We start from the raw sequence: 17,055 nt of genomic DNA, 5'->3' as shown, positions 1-17,055 counted from the left end.
TTTTTGTTTTTAACTCCTCCACAGGCAACAGCGACAAGTGTTCAGATTAATTGAAAACAAAAATAATTCCAACATGTGATGAGTTCAATGGATAGGTGAAAAAGGATTTGGCAGTTTCAAAGAAATTACACAGGACTTTAACAGTTTCAGAATGTTCCGCATAACAAGAACCCTTCCCCCTTCAGAAAAACAGTCATCGCTACGAGAGGAGATCAGTGTCTGTCCATCATTGTAATGCCTGTATTGTTCCCATGTTGCAACTGAATTAATCAATGGTCCAGAAAAGTGAAGCTGTTTAAGTGGGCTGAAAACAGATATGCTCTTTTGGCTTGCTACTTTCTGCTTCTCATGGATCCACCTGACGATTTGTTGAACAGGGTTTTGAGGGCGACGAAGTTTTTTCAGTTTACCTAAAAATGTCTCAAAGAGAAAAGCTGACACATTATCGAACGGGCCGAATTTCCGTGCATCTTGAAGTTAAGTGGATCAATGAATGCATGTTATAGCTGATAAACTGCACAAGCATTGCCCCCAAGCACACAAGGTCACCTGTCCTGAGCTCTGCTGATATTTCAGGATAAGTCATCTTCCCATTCATGTGCTGGCCTTTTGAGTGCACCTCTCACAGCCATAATAGCTCGTATTGCCTTTGGTGCATTTAAGAAAGGCACGAGCAGGTCTGATTAATTCTTGTCAGATTAAGGTGTCGACATGAACTGAATAGCTCAATCTTATTGTAATTTAGCCATTAATCCGATCTGATGGCACACATGAAAGAAAAGAAAAGAAAAAAAAGGTAACTGAGGTTTATTTCCAAAGGCAAAAAACAGAAAGCGCGGCTGAGCCGGATATCAAAAATGCTTAAACATGGACAAACAAACAAGACTATACCAAAACAAGGCTATGGAATAAATAACAAAACAAGACTATGAAAAACATGACTATAATTTAACTGTGGCTATGAATTAACAAGACTATGCCACTGTGACTATGAGGCAAAACCAGACTTAGCGTTCATGGCGTGAGTGTGGAAGGAAAAGTGAGGATTTTGCCATGAGTGAGAGGAACCAGGAAACTATATACTGTGGGGAGGTGATTGGTGATGATGTGCAGCTGTGAAACAGAAAACAGGTGACTTGCGTGAACTAAGTGACAGGGGGAAAAAAACATGACAAGAAATTAACATGGAAACATGAGGAACCTGAAAACAAGAATGTCAAAACATAAACCGTGACAGCATGTAACCACACTGAGTGAGACGGCTTCTCTTGCTCTCATAAACTGCAGAGACTTCACTGAAGACGCGCTTATTTGAGATTGATGAGGGTGGTACACTAAAAATCTTTCTTGCTAGTTTTGCAAGTATCTCTCTCTCTCTCTCTCTCTCACTCACTCACTCACGTCTACTATCACAGACTTTTTCCATATCGATATGTTCAGCAGCCCGTCTGGAGGGCCTGCGAGCGAACAAAGCTGCTGCTTATGTTTATATAAGGTTATAGGGCTCACAGTAACATTACTAGTAGATGTAAGTTGTAGAGGGCTGGGATATTTATTACAATTTCGGGAGAGTTTGCTGCCTTAACTTACCTTTCTGGAGAAAAACTGGTCGGATTAGGAGAGATGGCATCCATCCCACTTTGGAAGGAACAGCTCTCATTTCTAGAAATATGGTTGAATTTATTAGTTATCCAAAAACATGACAACCCAGGGTTGAGACCAGGATGCAAAGTTGTAGTCTAACATACTTCTCTGCAGCTTCCCACCTGCTGCTACCCCACAAGAGGAGAGGGGGAAAAAAACTATGCTCACAATGTGGGGCTGGGAAAAAAACCTCAGAAACATCAAGAACAGCAAACATAAGCTCACCATCCAACATATAACTCAAAACATAACCTAACATTTGCTCGCTCCACACATAGAAATGCAAAAACAACTTGAAGGCCCTCCGGAAGAGCTGAAGGAAGTGGCCGGGGACAGGGACGTCTGGGTTTCTCTGTTAAAGCTGCGGCCCCCGCAACCCGACCCTCGGATAAGCGGTAGATGATTGATGGATGGAACTTGAAGGTGTGGGATGGGGGTAAGCCCAGAGATTTGCTATGTCTGGCTAGCAGTCAGTGTGTCAGTTCACAGGATGTCATCGTGATACCACAGCAGGTTGCCATGGAGAAGTCCTTGATTGGGTCCCAGACGAAGTCAACAATCACCAGGTGTCCATGAAAAAATGGAGGGGGGAAAGGAGTTCAGAGCGTCTCGCAGCAGCGATCTCAGGGGGGGTTGTTACAGCAGCGGCCTTGGACACGACTTACTCTGTTTGTCCATTCGGGTCACAAAAAACGATTCATACGCCTTTGCAAAGCCACAAGCTTCTCCAAGATGTTTTCCATATTGCAGTTAATGACCACAGTTTGAGCGCCAACAGCTCTGCCCATTGCTTCAATCATGTCAGGCAGCTTGGGGCCTTTGACCGCTGTCTCAGACTTCCAAATTTTTTGATACACCAGGGCAATGCCTAATCCAATCAGTAGATAGCCCGTTATCATGGTTCAGAATATGTAAAGATCCTCAATGTCCTCAACGGAAAGAATTGCTAGGCACACGACCCTCCACTGTTCCCAAGAGTCCCTCATGTAACCAGCTGCGAACGTTCCATCAAGACAGACAGGTTCCCCTGGACCAGAATTTGTCGTTGAGAAAATTTTGTCAATTGCATTGAGAGACCAGTTGACCAATTCCATGATTTTAATTTTGAGAGCAATACGGAGAGAGGCACCAAAGTTTGGGACAGGACAGGACAGAACAAGACGTGAAGAAAAGCAGGGAAGATAGAGGAGAGAAGAGAAATGCGACCGCCTTCGTTGAGAGCCGGAAGAAGAGGTGGGAAACAGACGAGAGTTTTTCAATTATAATTATAAAGTTTATTCTCGAAATTTACTAAACTAAAGAAACGTGGAAGTCAGTTGTCAATAGTGTATGTATGCATGAGTGTGTGGATGTGTGAGCTATCAAAACAATAACAAAATAGCTGCCGCCCCATAACCTGGTCTAACCAACCACACTGGTCTAATGGGAGTATTGCAGCTATCAGATCCAACTCACCAATTTTGTTCAGAAGCTTCGGTGGGCTAAGCAGAGGGAAATCAAATTGTCTTACGCGCACTGAATAATCCAATGTCCGCATGCTTACTCCGGTTTCTTTGGCTTATTGCTCTCCATATCAGTCAGACTCCAATCGTCTTTCTAGACTTCAATAGTCTTAAGTGCAAGATAGAGCAAAACAAGGCTTTTCAGTGAGTCCATGCAATGTGCGAAGTGCGAGTGCGGTACACAAAAGAATAGCCTTCCCCCGTGCACACCCCATTCCAAACTGAACTTAAGCGCAGATGTCAGGTCCCATAATAACCAATAAACAAAAAACAAACCAAAATAAACTAATACCCATAAAATTTATCATAATGAAAAGCAAAAATATAAAGAAAATATTTATAGCTCTTACATTCCGGCCCCTAATTATGCTTCAGGCCATAATTACAAAACAACCAAATATGTAGGAGACTACAAAAACACTAATACTTACTATTATTGGATCTAGAACTCCTGAGAATAATCTTTTAATGCATTTTTTTCTTTAAGTTGTGTTACTCCTTTTATTAGTCATGCATACAGCTCACTAATTTTCTGCTTCCTGAAGAAGACATAATTTAGTGATGGGTCTCTCCAAGAATCCAGTTTTTGTTTTGACACGAACTCTGCGGACATATCCGTTTCTGTCTGGATCTGCTTCCACAACTCTTCCAGTGAGTCATGAATTGCGTGGAGCAGTGTCATCCACAATGATAACTAGGCCTCCAGGGATGAAGTTCCCTTTGATGGCCTGCCATTTCTGTCACTCCTGAAGTAGAGGTAAGTATTCTTTCAACCATCGCCTCTAGAATAGGTTGGACAGGTATTGAACCTGTCTCCATCGTCGACGGGTGTACATACCCCTGGTGGTAATGATGGTTTGCATTTGAGCAGCAAGAGATGGTTGGGTGTTAATGCTTCCAGGTCATTCATATCAGTTGATGCTTTAGTAATGGGGCGGCTGTTAATGATGGCTTCGACCTCACAAAAGACTGTGTGGAGGCCCTCTTCATCAAGGCTCTGTGTTCGCAAGACAGAGTTCAAGGCTTTCCTCACAGACCTTATCAGCCGGTCCCACACTCCACCATGATGAGAAACAGCAGGAGGGTTGAATGTCCATTTCATGCCTTTCTGGAGGAGGTAGTCACTGATCTGGACATGCTTCCATCTCCCTATTGCCTCTCAGTTTTCGCTCGGCCCCAACGAAGTTCGTTCCATTTTCTGACCGTAGCTCCAGCACTTGGCCTCTCCTTGCCACAAAGTGTCTGATGACATATAAGATGCCTCTCCTTGTCAGGGGCCTGTCACATAGCGTTATCTTGAACCTAAAAGAGTCTGACTGAACGCATCATTGAACTCCCAGGGCTAGTTCCACTGGTAAGTTTTCACTGTTGAAGTCCAAATCTTTAGCTTCAAGAGATCTGTCTTCTTGAGGTATAGCAGCAAGCACCTTGCGAATGTTGCTGATCCATTTTGTGAGCTGAAATCCTCCCTTCTTGCAAAGTTCGCACAGCTCCTGATAGAGGGTTAGAGCCTCTTCTTCAGTGTCAACTGATGCCAAACAATCGTCAACATAAAAGTTGCTGAGGACAGTATCAACAGTCATTTGACTGAAGAGGTCTTGATTATCTTTGGCACACTTTCTGAGGGCAAAAGATGCACAGCTAGGTGACGATGTGGCTCTAAACAGACGGACAACCATTTAATGTTCCACCAGGTCCTGATCATGTCTTCCATCTGGCCACCACAGAAAACGTAACAGATCAGAGTCTGTTCTTGGTACTTTGACCTGATGAAACATAGCTGTGATGTCTGCCATGAGAACAATTAGCTCCTTTCGGAACCTGCTGATGACACCAACCAGTGAGCTGGTGAGATCTGGGCCTTGAAGAAGTTGGGCGTTTACAGATGTGCCCTGGAAAGTTGCTGCACAATCAAAAACAACTCTTAGCTTCTTCTTTTGAGGGTGGATCACTCCATGATGTGGGAGGTACCACACCCTTGCATCCCTACACCCTAGATTCTCTGGGGGTACTCTCTCAGCATAGCCTTTTGCCATCATGTCACTCATGAAGTCTGTATAATGAATGTGGAACGACTGCCCTTAGCGAACCTCCTTTTGATGCTCAAGGCACGCTGCACTGGCACATTCCTGTTGTTGGGCATCTTTGTGTCTGCTTTTCTCAAGGGCAAGCCAATACTGTAATGCCCATCAACCAATTTGACTGACTCCATGAAATGACTGTCTTCTCTGGATAAGCCTGGCTGCTCATCTTGAGCACATTCAGGGAAGTCAACCTTTGCCTGCTGCTCCCACAGGTCATCAAATGTGACGATGGAAATCCTGCTGACCGTGGCTGCTTGTTCAACACAGGAGAAGTCATCAGTGCAGTCCCCCCTCAGTGGACCATTCACAGTCCACCCCAATATGGTTTTCACTGCGCAAGGGCCACTATCTACACCTCGAATAACCTCCCAAGGTTCCAAGGCCCGAGGGACATTCGTCCCAATGATTAGGTCCACTTCAGAGTTAATCTCAGTCAGCTTCACATCCTTTAAATGTGTCCATTTCAGAAGATCTTCCTGCTTTGGAATGTTTCCTTGATGGACAGGCATGCATTTCTGTGTGAAGAGCTCTGGTAGTGCACAGAAACAGTCCGTGTCCAGTCCAGCTATCTCCAGGTTCGTTACAATGTGGCTACTGACAACTTTCTCCTGACCCATTGTCTTGAGGAGGATGCCAGTTTTCTTTCCAGTAACATTCAGCCTATTCATGAGGCGTTCTGTTCAGAATGAAGCAGAACTCCCTGGATCTAGGAAGGCATATGCTGTGACTACTTCATCCCCTTTTCTAGACTTCACCTGGACAGACAAGATGGTAAGTGTACAATCACGCTCTCCGGCCTCAGTAAGCCCATTAGATTGTACAGAGATTGGACCACTGCCACTCGTCCCTCCACTGTCTCCCTTGCCTCCTTGGTTCGTCTTTTCTGTACCAGGTTGTGACTGCTTTGAGTAGATGTGTAACAAAGTAGGATGCCTCAGATTGCACACATTACAGAACAGAGGTTTTGTGTAGTCTTTACTTCTGTGCCCAATGCACAAGCAGCCATAGCATACGTCATTTTCTTTCAAGAAAGTCATCTTGTCACTGTGTGCTTTCCTTTCCAATGAAAAGCATAGGTCCAGGACAACAAGCAAGTCTTTGTGACAGGCGAGGCATTATCTTTGTTATCACATGCTAACTTCTTGTCATGGTGTTGTGTGCCTTTACTCATAGGTGCAGTGGTGGTTGCGAAACTACATCCTTTCGGTTTAGCAGAGTAAGGTTGGGATTTAACATGTTTCCCTTCTCCTTTTTCCAGCACCTGGAGGATCATGTAACATTAGATTTCCAAACAGTGGGTCACCTGCAATTTTAACTTGCTTCTCCACAAACTCAATGTCATGAAAGGAAGCTCTGCGTCTTGACATTTCCTGTAAATTACAAGCAACTTCCCACCATCTCTCCTTGAGCTTGTATGGCAACTTCTTAATCACTGTTTTCATGTTACTTGGTGTATCCAGTTCCAAACTGAAGTTAATCCCCCTCATTGCATTATTGCACTGCCTTAAGAAGATGCTGTATATCTGAAGTGCTTTTGTGTCTTCAGATTTAATTGCTGGCCAGGCAAGTATCTTTCCCATGTAGACAGAAGCTATCTTCATGTGATTACCAAACTGCTCCTGTAGCAGTGACTTGGCCTTAGCGTATCCCTCCTGGTCATGCATATAATCACAGCCTCGCACCAGCTCTCAGGGCTGCCCTCTAGTGTATTGCTCGAGGAAGTACAAGCGATCTCTGGCACTGAGGATCTTTTGCTCAATGTTGTGTTCGAATGACCTCATAAATGTTTGAAATTGCAATGGGTCTCCATCAAATGTTTGCATGTCCCTCTTTGGGAGTAAAGAATGGTACTGCTGCTCCACTAGCATTGATGTAATTTAATTTTGTTTCTCTAGGATTTCTGCCAGGTGTTTAGATTCAGAACTTTGCATTCCAGGCATAGCTTGGTGATGCTCAAACTGAGGCTTTCAATGTGCTGGAGGCAGGTAAGTAGACATAACTTGTGATTGTGGTATCATATTTTGCTTTTGCTTTGTGGTACTACTAATAATAACCTTATTTCTCCCTATAATTTACACATCTTGCATAGTTAACTCTATCGCATACTTGTTATATTCTAACATCAGATCTTTAGTCTTTATTTTTCACTTTTTAGCGGTGTGTCTGGTTCTCTAGCTTAGCATGGCTACCAATTATCTTCCTCCATCTCCTGCTTTCACCTGCTCCGTGTGTCATGTTTAGTTACTCCTCTGCCTCCTTTAGTGGTAATGGTACATGTAACAAATGTAGTCTTTTTGTAGTTTTGGAGGCGAGGTTATCTGAATTGGAAGCTCGGCTCTGCACTGTTGAAAACCACCCGATAGCGAGCCAGGCCCCTTTAGTCAGTGCGGAGCCAACTAGCCAAGTTAGCTCTGTTAGTCGTCCCCGAGCAGATCCCGAGCAGCCGGGACTTAAGAGTGGCTGGGTGACTGTCAGGAAGAGGAGTCATAGTCCTAAAGTCAAGCCCGTGGTTCACCATCAACCTGTCCACATTTCAAATAGATTTTCCCCACTCAGCGACACACCCGCTGAGGACAAAACCCTGGTAATTGGCAGCTCTATAGTCAGAAACGTGGCATTAGCGACACCAGCAACCATAGTCAAATGCATTCCAGGGGCCAGAGCGGGCGACATAGAATCCTATTTAAAACTGCTGGCTAAGGATAAGCGGAAATACGGTAAAATAGTTATTCACGTCGGCGGTAATGACACCCGGTTACGCCAATCGGAGGTCACTAAAATCAATGTTGCATCGTGTGTAATTTTGCTAAAACAATGTCTTTCTGGAGAAAGCCTGGTCAAACTATTAAACTTAAATTAAATATGGTTTGCTGATCTCTCCTTTGGAAGTCTCTGTTAGTGAATGATTTGATTTGTGATCATCATATTGATATATTTTGTCTTACAGAAACCTGGCTGCAGCAGGAGGATCATGTTAGCATTAATGAATCAACTCCCTCTGACTATTTAAATGTTCATGTTCCTAGAACCACAGGCAGAGGAGGAGGAGTGGCAGCTATCTTCAGATCAGGGTTACTAATCAGTCCTAGACCCAAGATTAGTTTTAGCTCTTTTGAATCTCTGATTCTCAGTTTCTCCCACCCAAGGTGGAAATCACAAAAACCTCTTGTGTTTGTTGTTGTGTATCGTCCACCTGGCCCTTATTCTGAGTTTCTGTCTGAATTCTCTGAGTTTTTATCCCAGTTAGTGCTGAGTACAGATAAAGTCATTGTAGTGGGTGACTTTAATATTCATGTAGATGTTGAAAATGACAGCCTAAATATTAACTTTAATTCTATATTAGACTCTATTGGATTTTCTCAAAGTGTTCACAGACCTACTCACTGCCTTAATCATACCCTCGACCTTTTTTGATTTTTGGCATTGAAACAGTTATTATCTGACCATTTTTTGATAACTTTCGAGTTTACATTACTTGACTATGCAGCTTCTGAGAAGAATTCTACATATAGAAGGTGTATATCAGAGAATGTTGTAACCAGATTTAAAGAATTAATTCCATCATCCTTTTCTTCACTGCCATGTGCAGATATGACAGAGGACGGCTACATGAACTCCAGCAAAACTTGACTCTCTTGTTGACAACACTACAATTTTAATGCGTACAACACTGGACAATGTTGCCCCTCTGAAAATGAAGGTAATCAGTCAGAAGAGGTTGGCTCCTTGGTATAATTCACAGCTGCGTGCGTTAAAGCAGACGACAAGAAAGCTGGAGAGACAGTGGCATTCCTCTAATTTAGAAGAGTCTCAATTAGTCTGGAAAGATAGTTTAATAACGTATAATAAGATCTTCGTAAAGCTAGAACTGCTTATCATTCATCATTAATTGAAGAGAATAAGAACAATCCCAGGTTTCTTTTCAGACAAAGAGTCCGAGCTCTGTTGAGCCATGTATTCCTTTAACTCTCAGCAGTGATGATTTCATGAGTTTCTTTACCAATAAAATTGTTTCTATCAGAGAGAAGATTAATGGAATCCTTCCCACTATTATCGCTGATGTATCATCCAGTAGAGCAGCTTTAGAAGTATCTTTCGAACCTGAATTGTATTTAGACAGCTTCTGCCCAGTTGATCTTTCTGAGCTAACAACAGCAATAGTCTCTTCTAAACCATCAACTTGTATTTTAGACCCAATCCCAACCAGACTGTCCAAGGAGGTTTTCCCCTTAATTGACTCTTCCATATTGGATTTGATCAATCTGTCTTTGTTGACAGGATATGTACCTCAGACTTTTAAGGTTGCTATAATTAAACCTTGACTTGATTCAGAAGTGTTAGCAAATTATCGACCTATATTTCCCTTTTTTGTCTAAAGTCCTTGAAAAAATAGTTGCAGTTCAACTTTGTGATCATTTACATAGAAATAATCTGTTTGAAGAGTTTCAGTCAGGATTCAGAGTGCATCATAGCACTGAAACAGCACTGGTGAAAGTTACCAATGATCTCCTGTTAGCCTCTGATAGCGGACTTGTTTCTGTGCTTGTCCTGTTGGATCTCAGTGCTGCATTTGATACGATCGATCACAGCATTCTGTTACAGAGACTTGAACATGTTATTGGGATTAAAGGAACTGCATTAGGCTGGTTTAAGTCATATTTATCTGATAGATTCCATTTTTTTCTTGTAAATGAAGAATCTTCCTCACACACCAGAGTAAGTCAAGGAGTTCCACAAGGACTAAGGAAATACTATCTCATAATTTTGACTTAGTATGTCTGATTTTTTTTATCAAGTGACGGAAACGGGATTCCATAGGCTTTCACTTTCTAAAAAAGATAAATAATTAAATGAAACGCTGTAGAATACCGATTTGGACCTTCACACTTTCCGGAGTCACGCCGTGGTACGGTCGCAATACCTCTGGAACTAGCGAGCGCGCGCTTCTTTCGTCGCGAGAACGCGGCGGAGCTGGAGAAGGAACGGATCTCGACGGGGAAACAGACCTCGACATATCACCAGCTTCGGAAGTTGTGGCAGTATTGACATAGTTACGTTGTAATGACAGAAATTGGCTGTTGAGTGGATGATTTAAATGTGGATCTCTACACGTGTGATATAGAAACCGAAGGAAAAACATGACAGCTAACGAGGATCAGGAGGTATGAATGAATGATGATACAGCTGGAGGCTAGCTACTGTTAGCAGCTAACTGCTAAATACTTGACTGCTAGCATAGGTCTGTTGACAGTCCAAAGCTCCAAAGCAAACAAGTTAGCATACCAGCTTCTATTCAGTGTGCCAGAGTTCCGATCAGTTAAAGCAGCAGTCAGCACATTAAGTGACTCTTCTGCTCCAACTTGGACGGTCATAACAAGGAATTATCGCCAAACTCCTTTCAAAAGTTTGTGAATTCAACGTTTTATCTCTGCGACATAAACAATTAGTCGAGACATTTTCTCAGTGCAAATCATCCACAAATCCATTCAGTGTGTATGATAAGTATTTAACAGCAACCTCATGTTTCCATAGTAGGCTATCCCTGTTTGTGGTAGAGAGGGACATTAGCTGTTAGCAAGCTTAATTGAGCATATATTAGTTTTGTCCTTTGACATTTATTTGGTTAAATCTGACTGTCCTGACACTGCCTTTTCTTTAATCACAGATGGAGCTGGAAGCTCTTCGTTCCATCTATGAAGGGGATGAATGTTTCAAGGAAATCAGTCCAGTTTCTTTCCAGTTTAGAGTAAGTACTGCTCCCTTCACTGTCAAAGTCTGCTTGGAAAACTGCCATTCCGTGTACGCCTCCTTTTCAGTTGTCTTTTTAGAACATTGATACAAATAGTATATGAGCTTTTTGCCCTCTATTTAAATACTGAATGATAGATTGGAGACCTTGAGGACACCAAAGCATTCATCCTGGATGTCACATGGTCAGAGACATACCCTGAGACAGCCCCACAAATCTCCCTGGATGCTTTTTTCAATAACAGAATGTAAGTTGCAATCAGTTGTGTGAAGTTCTTCCTCTTCTATGCATTGATTTACAAGTGAAGCATTAATTTCAGACATGGCAGACTAGTCTGGAGAAAGCAAAAAATTTTGAAATTTCATGGGTTGATTTTTCAGTCATAAAAAGGCATTTACAGATAAGTCTTAGGGGTTGACCCCTTACTGCTTTCAAGGTATGTATTTGAGACAGAGAAGTTGTTTTTTACAGGGGCAGTGTGGTTTTCAGTGTTTCTGGCTTTTCATCATATTTATGTGCAGAAAAATGTACAGAATGATAATTGCAATAGTCTTCTTTTGTGTGTCTTTAGTTGGCAAAGATGCACACACAGACAAAAATGCCTTGACTCAGTTCATTTTAAGCTTTATTTATTTAGTGCCAGATTCACTGCAGATGTCCTCTCAGGGTTCTTTTCATAGCATTAGAAACATATCTAACTATGGATCGGTCAGTGTTTGTAATCTGACAGGTCTTGTGTTTTCTAGGTATATATGTGTTACTCTCATGTTTGTCTGCAGCATAGTTTAAGACTTTTATTGTATTTATGAGTGACTGTACAACTGTCATAAACTGATTACAAACATGACTTTCTTCATGTTGAAACATTCAACACATTATTCCCTTTCCATTATGTTGATTTATTAACAGCTCTTCAGACACAAAGCAGATGATCCTGTCAAAGCTTGAAGAGCAAGTTGAAGCTAACCTGGGCACTGCAATGATGTTCACTCTGTTTGAGTGGGCAAAGGAGAACCAGGAGGAGCTCATGGAGAACCACAAGCCTGTAGTGACTCCGGTGGTCAGCACATAAGGCTTATTTCATTTACGCTTTTCAAATGTCTTTTAAAAAGTATTTTTTTCCAGACGTTACAAAGTAGCTAGTAATTGTAGGAGGGTAGATTTTTTTTTTATATTTACCAACACTATGCTTTTTTGTGAGCATTATATTTTTAGCATGCAATGATCATTGAATAAATAGCCAGAGTTATGCAGTTTGAATAAAAACTGAATGTGTGTCCCTTGAACAGACGCTGACATCAAACAGCGAGGTTACGGCTCCCTCCTCAGCAGCAAAAAGGAAGGAGAAGAAAGAGCAGCTGACTAAAGCACAGAAAAGGAGGATGATTAACAGAACAGGTACAGAATGTTCTCCCTTTCACAATTGAGACCATTTTTATTTGATCTATTAGATTAATTCAGTAAAGGGTGATGAAAGACGGATATATTTGATGGTGACATCTGAAATATTAGAGCCATGTCTACATTAATCAAGCTGCTGCCACTTTTAGAGAGCTTGTACTTTGCAATAAAAGAAAGAGCAAATCAAAAGTTTTAGGAATCCGGCGGTCAAATTTACTGTTGTTTCCTGAATTATTGAGCGAATGTTGGGGCTCAAAAATGCTCCTTAGGAATATTGTATCCTGTAGAGCTTGACTATTGAAGTCACAGCATGATGCATTATGCAGCTGTCCAGCTAGTCTTTGATACCACCAAGCCAAACCAAAACAAAAGAATGCTTCTACTTTTCTTACTTTATGGGGATTATACCCAGACAAACCCCTACTGGACACAAAGAAGCACTAAATTGAAAAAATAAATGCAAAGTTTGGATCATAGTGAAATATCATAAGAGCGTTGGATGTCTGACCCACATGTCTTACTTCCACGCACATTTCCAGATGTTTTTTTACTGTCTTGTGTGTGATTAATAGTATACCACTGCACTGTTTGTTAGCAATGACACTAACAGTAGATTGCTTTAACACTAATCAATGCTGAGTTGGTTTAAAACAGGGATGTGCACATCTGGTCCTCGAGGGCCACTGTCCTGCAAGTTTTAGATGTTTCCCTGCTTCAGCACATCAGATTCAGATCAAGGCATCATTAGCAGGCTTGTGCAGGACTTAACAATCTTTTGAAGAGATCCATTTCATCTGAACCAGGTGTGTTGAAGCAGGGAAACATCTAAAACCTGCAGGACAGCGGCCCCCGAGGACCGACTTTGGACATCCCTGGTTTAAAACAAAGGTGTATCAGTATGAAAACGTCTGGGGCCCATTTTCAACAATCTTGAGATGCTGGAAAGAAGGGTTTGACCAGTGGACGGCCCATGTGAATCACAATGGGCAGTTAAAGGATATTCTATTGATATTTGCTCTCTTATTTTATGTTTTCTGGGTATCTGTACATTTTCAAGGCTGAATATGGTTCATTTTGTTAGAAACTTGTCCTGTAAAGATGGCTTCAGAAAAAAAAGTCAATTGCAGTATTTTTTAGTAAAATATAGGACAAATAGACAAAGCAAAAAATGTAGAAATTTAAAATGGAATAAATTGGACTTTATCGTGACATTTTTATTTAATAGATTATCATTAATAGATTATTATTTTTGTTTGCTCGTTGATTTTGCCTGTTTTTTTTTTGTGTAGTCAGCACTTAACAGAACAGGTTTCTGCTTTCAGACAATAAGGGGGAACTACCGAGAGGATGGAACTGGGTGGATGTAATCAAGGTAGGTGGAATTCTGCATTTCTCCACAAGATGGTGGACTTCTCAATCCTCTCTACAGTGTCATGATTATTTACCTTTTTATATTATTTTCTGTCCTCCTTGGCCATTGCTACTTAACCAACTTCCCAGCATGTAAGTACCAGTCAGTTAAGTTATAATTACTTTAGTTTCTTTATTTTAAAAAAGAAATAAATTCTGAACACATTGCCAGCTTCTAATGTCTTTTTTTTCTTGCATGTTTCTTCTTTAGCTGAGTAAAACAGGAGGAAAAGACGATGACTAGGCTCAACTGCAGTTATCTGCTTCATACAAGAACATGTAGTATGAGTCTCATGCAAGTGTGAACTCAGTGCAGCTGCTGCTGCTTCTCTACAGATGCCTTCATGTTCAACTTGAGCCATATGTTACACTCAACATGGTTGCTTCCACCTTGAAAACCAAAGCTGGCTGGGTAACAGAGGAGACATGATCCTGGCTTACTGTAACTCTTTGAGCTGGTGAATGGTTGAAGTCCTTGCTTTATTTTATTGTTTGCTGTGTTTGTGCCCTACAGCAAGGTGAATAGATGCACGGCATTGTTTGTTGATTCAGTTTGTGCTCAAAAATACGGCTCTGTCGTCCATGAGGGTGGAGTTCCCTTTAGATAAACTTACCTGCTCTCACTGCCATGTTTTCAGTATGTGAGGTGAGGCACTAGAGCTATTATTGTTGGATGTTGCTCTCAAGTGTCAAGTGCTATCATGCTGTTACTTTATGGTATCATGATACCATGAGACTTTGTTCAAGCAAACACATTTTTAACAATGCAGCAAATGTTACTCTTTTCACCAGTTTCTTATTATGACAGATGTGATGTTTTCCCTATTAATAGTAAATTCCAAAAGTTTTATATGATAATTAAATAAACTTTTCTCAACTTTGTGTCCAGTAATATATTGCTTTCATTAATCCCATGAGTCTGACTGCATATAAGAATATAATCAACAAATTCTCCTGCACAGGTTTTATGAATGAATGCAGTCGGTTCCTGTCGTTTAGGTCTTGTTTGCTTCAAATGTTTCCATGAATGGATTTTGAGAGATTGACAACATTGATCACCAGGGTCTACCCCATGATTGGAGCATGGAAATAAAAAAAAGACATGTTTGAACTTTTCAAGTCTTTGAAAATCTGTAATTTCATCTTTTAAGACATTCTCATAAACGGGACATTGTGTGTCAATGAAAATGGATGACAACAAATCAGCTTCTGGTTAGCAGATGTGTATTTGTAAGTTGTATGTGGGTATACCTCTTTTGAAAATGTATTTAAATTGAACAAGATTTTTGCTAAGTTTTTATATTTGAGTAAATGGTAAAATTGTCTATTTTAATCCCATATTTATTGTAGATGTGAGAAAGCCAACAGATGAAATGCCATCTACTGCTAAAAGACAGTAGCGGCCTGACCAGCTCGGGACATGCTCAGCCACACTCACTGGCTCAGTGTTTCTCAATTCCGGTCCTCATGACCCACTGCCCTGCATGTGTTCGAAGTTTCCCTCCTTCACCACACCTGATCCAAATGATCAGCTCGTCAAGCTCTGCAGTGGCCTGATGAGGAGCCATTCATTTGTAAAAAAAAAAATAGGATTTTTGTATTACACTGCGTAGTTTTAGAGTTATACACAAATCCTTTAAGTAAATATTTGAAGGTCTCTTGTTTAAGTAGTTTTTATTTTAATATTGTCATATTATTTGATATTATAGTTACTAAGCTTTGTTTGGAGAGTTGCTGTTCAAGTACAGGATGCAGCACCTGTGGACTATCTGTTTTTATACTTTTTTTTTTTTTACAAATGACATTAGAAATCATTTCCAAATTTTGAAAAACATAATCAGTTTTGCATGCTTGAGGGGATTTTTGCCTTTTTATGGAAAAATAGTCTTTCTGTGAAGTTTTTTTTTGTAACTTGTTTTAAGTGCGACTCAAGTCGAGTCATGCAACTTCAGTCCTCATCTCTGCTTTCAGTTTGTGGATAGTCCAAGCTACAATGTTCTCTTAATGTTAAACCAGTCCATTTTATATTAGATTAGGTCTTAAACAGCTTGGGTTGCACAGTGGTGTGTGGTGGATAGAATCGTCACCTCACAGCTCGAGGGTTCCTAGTTCAAAGCTTGCCTGGGGCTTCTCATGCGGTCAGGTTAGTTGATGATTTTAGATTGACCGTAGGAGTGAGCATGCATGGTTGTTCAACTTGTTTGTATCTGTAATAGACTGGCATCCTGTCAGGGGTGTATTAGTCTCTCATCCAATGGCAGCTGGAATGGGGGGGGGGGGGTAGAATTTTTTTTTTCTGTGTTCTATTGCAATAAGTTTTACTACTTTACCGCTTGAAAGGAGAAAGTTGTCACGACTAGTTTTTCAAGCCATTCCTTTAAACAAACAGCAACAGCACAGGTTTGTTGATGCAACAATTATTATTATTATTATTTATTTTTTGCCTTTTTACAGTCTTCTTACCATTCTGTCCCTGTCACTCCCTCTGTCCCTCCATTTTGCCCCCCCCCCCCCTCTGAGCCCTGAAGAGGGCAGGAGAGGCAGCTGCTAATCCTGGCCTGCCTCTGTCCTTTCTACCTGGAAGTGACCTACTCTGAAGGCCTGCTGAGTTAACACTGTGTCAAACTCAAGGCCCGCGGGCCAAATGTGGCTGTGTGAGCGGTTTCATCGTACTATGAAGGCTGCTCTTCGTGTTTCTTTAGTTGACAGTAGCTGGGTGGACAGGTTGCCATGAGTTTTGTTAGGTCTGCGCTCCGCTCCTAAGGAGGACCTGCACTCTTCCTCTGCTCAGTTGGTTCTAGGTCAGTCTTTGAGAGTCCCAGGGGAGTTCCTTTCTAGTGTTCCGGGTTTGGGCCCCAGTTTCACAGGGAGGTCTGGGTTACAGAGCGAGGCCAGAGTTTTCTCACCTGTGGCGGCGCACCACTGCCTTCCTCAATCATACATTCCCAAGGACCTTATGTCGGCCAAATGTGTATTTATCCGCCATGATGCACACCGTTCTCCCCTGCGGTCCCCATATGATGGTCCTTTTCGCGTGCTGGAAGCGGGGCCAAAGTATTTTCTGATCGAGATAGGGACTGGTCAGGACCGAGTTTCGGCGGATCGTTTCAAACCCGCTCACGTGTTCCAGGATGACGCAGTTGAGCTGGCTCGCCCAGCCCAGAGCTATAGAGTATATACTCTATATATACTATATACTGTATATACTCTATAGCTCTGGCCCAGCCCGCCGCGGCCGCCCTCCCAACCCTATTCCTGATGTTGG

At 41.7% G+C, this 17,055-nt stretch overlaps 1 protein-coding gene across 1 annotated transcript; it reads left to right on the top strand.

The window, feature by feature from the left end:
* The first annotated feature begins 10,196 nt into the window (after nucleotides 1-10,196).
* rwdd (RWD domain containing 4) lies at nucleotides 10,197-14,667 on the top strand. The gene is made up of 7 exons (XM_072376643.1): nucleotides 10,197-10,392; nucleotides 10,896-10,976; nucleotides 11,117-11,226; nucleotides 11,889-12,039; nucleotides 12,269-12,377; nucleotides 13,703-13,883; nucleotides 14,002-14,667. The coding sequence occupies exons 1-7, from the start codon at nucleotides 10,369-10,371 to the stop codon at nucleotides 14,003-14,005; spliced, it is 660 nt and encodes a 219-aa protein (XP_072232744.1). The 5' UTR covers nucleotides 10,197-10,368; the 3' UTR covers nucleotides 14,006-14,667.
* Nucleotides 14,668-17,055: the final 2,388 nt, after the last annotated feature.

Source organism: Leuresthes tenuis, unplaced genomic scaffold, assembly GCF_036924035.1.
Source record: "Leuresthes tenuis unplaced genomic scaffold, fLeuTen1.0.hap1 SCAF_22, whole genome shotgun sequence".
NCBI lineage: Eukaryota > Metazoa > Chordata > Actinopteri > Atheriniformes > Atherinopsidae > Leuresthes > Leuresthes tenuis.
This window is presented reverse-complemented; position numbering and strand designations above follow the sequence as displayed.

Coding starts and splice junctions, on each gene's coding strand:
- rwdd (XM_072376643.1), top strand. CDS start 10,369: ATGACAGCTAACGAGGATCAGGAG. Junction 11,227..11,888: donor GCTTTTTTCAATAACAGAAT/GTAAGTTGCAAT, acceptor ATTTATTAACAG/CTCTTCAGACACAAAGCAGA. Junction 12,378..13,702: donor GAGGATGATTAACAGAACAG/GTACAGAATGTT, acceptor TTCTGCTTTCAG/ACAATAAGGGGGAACTACCG.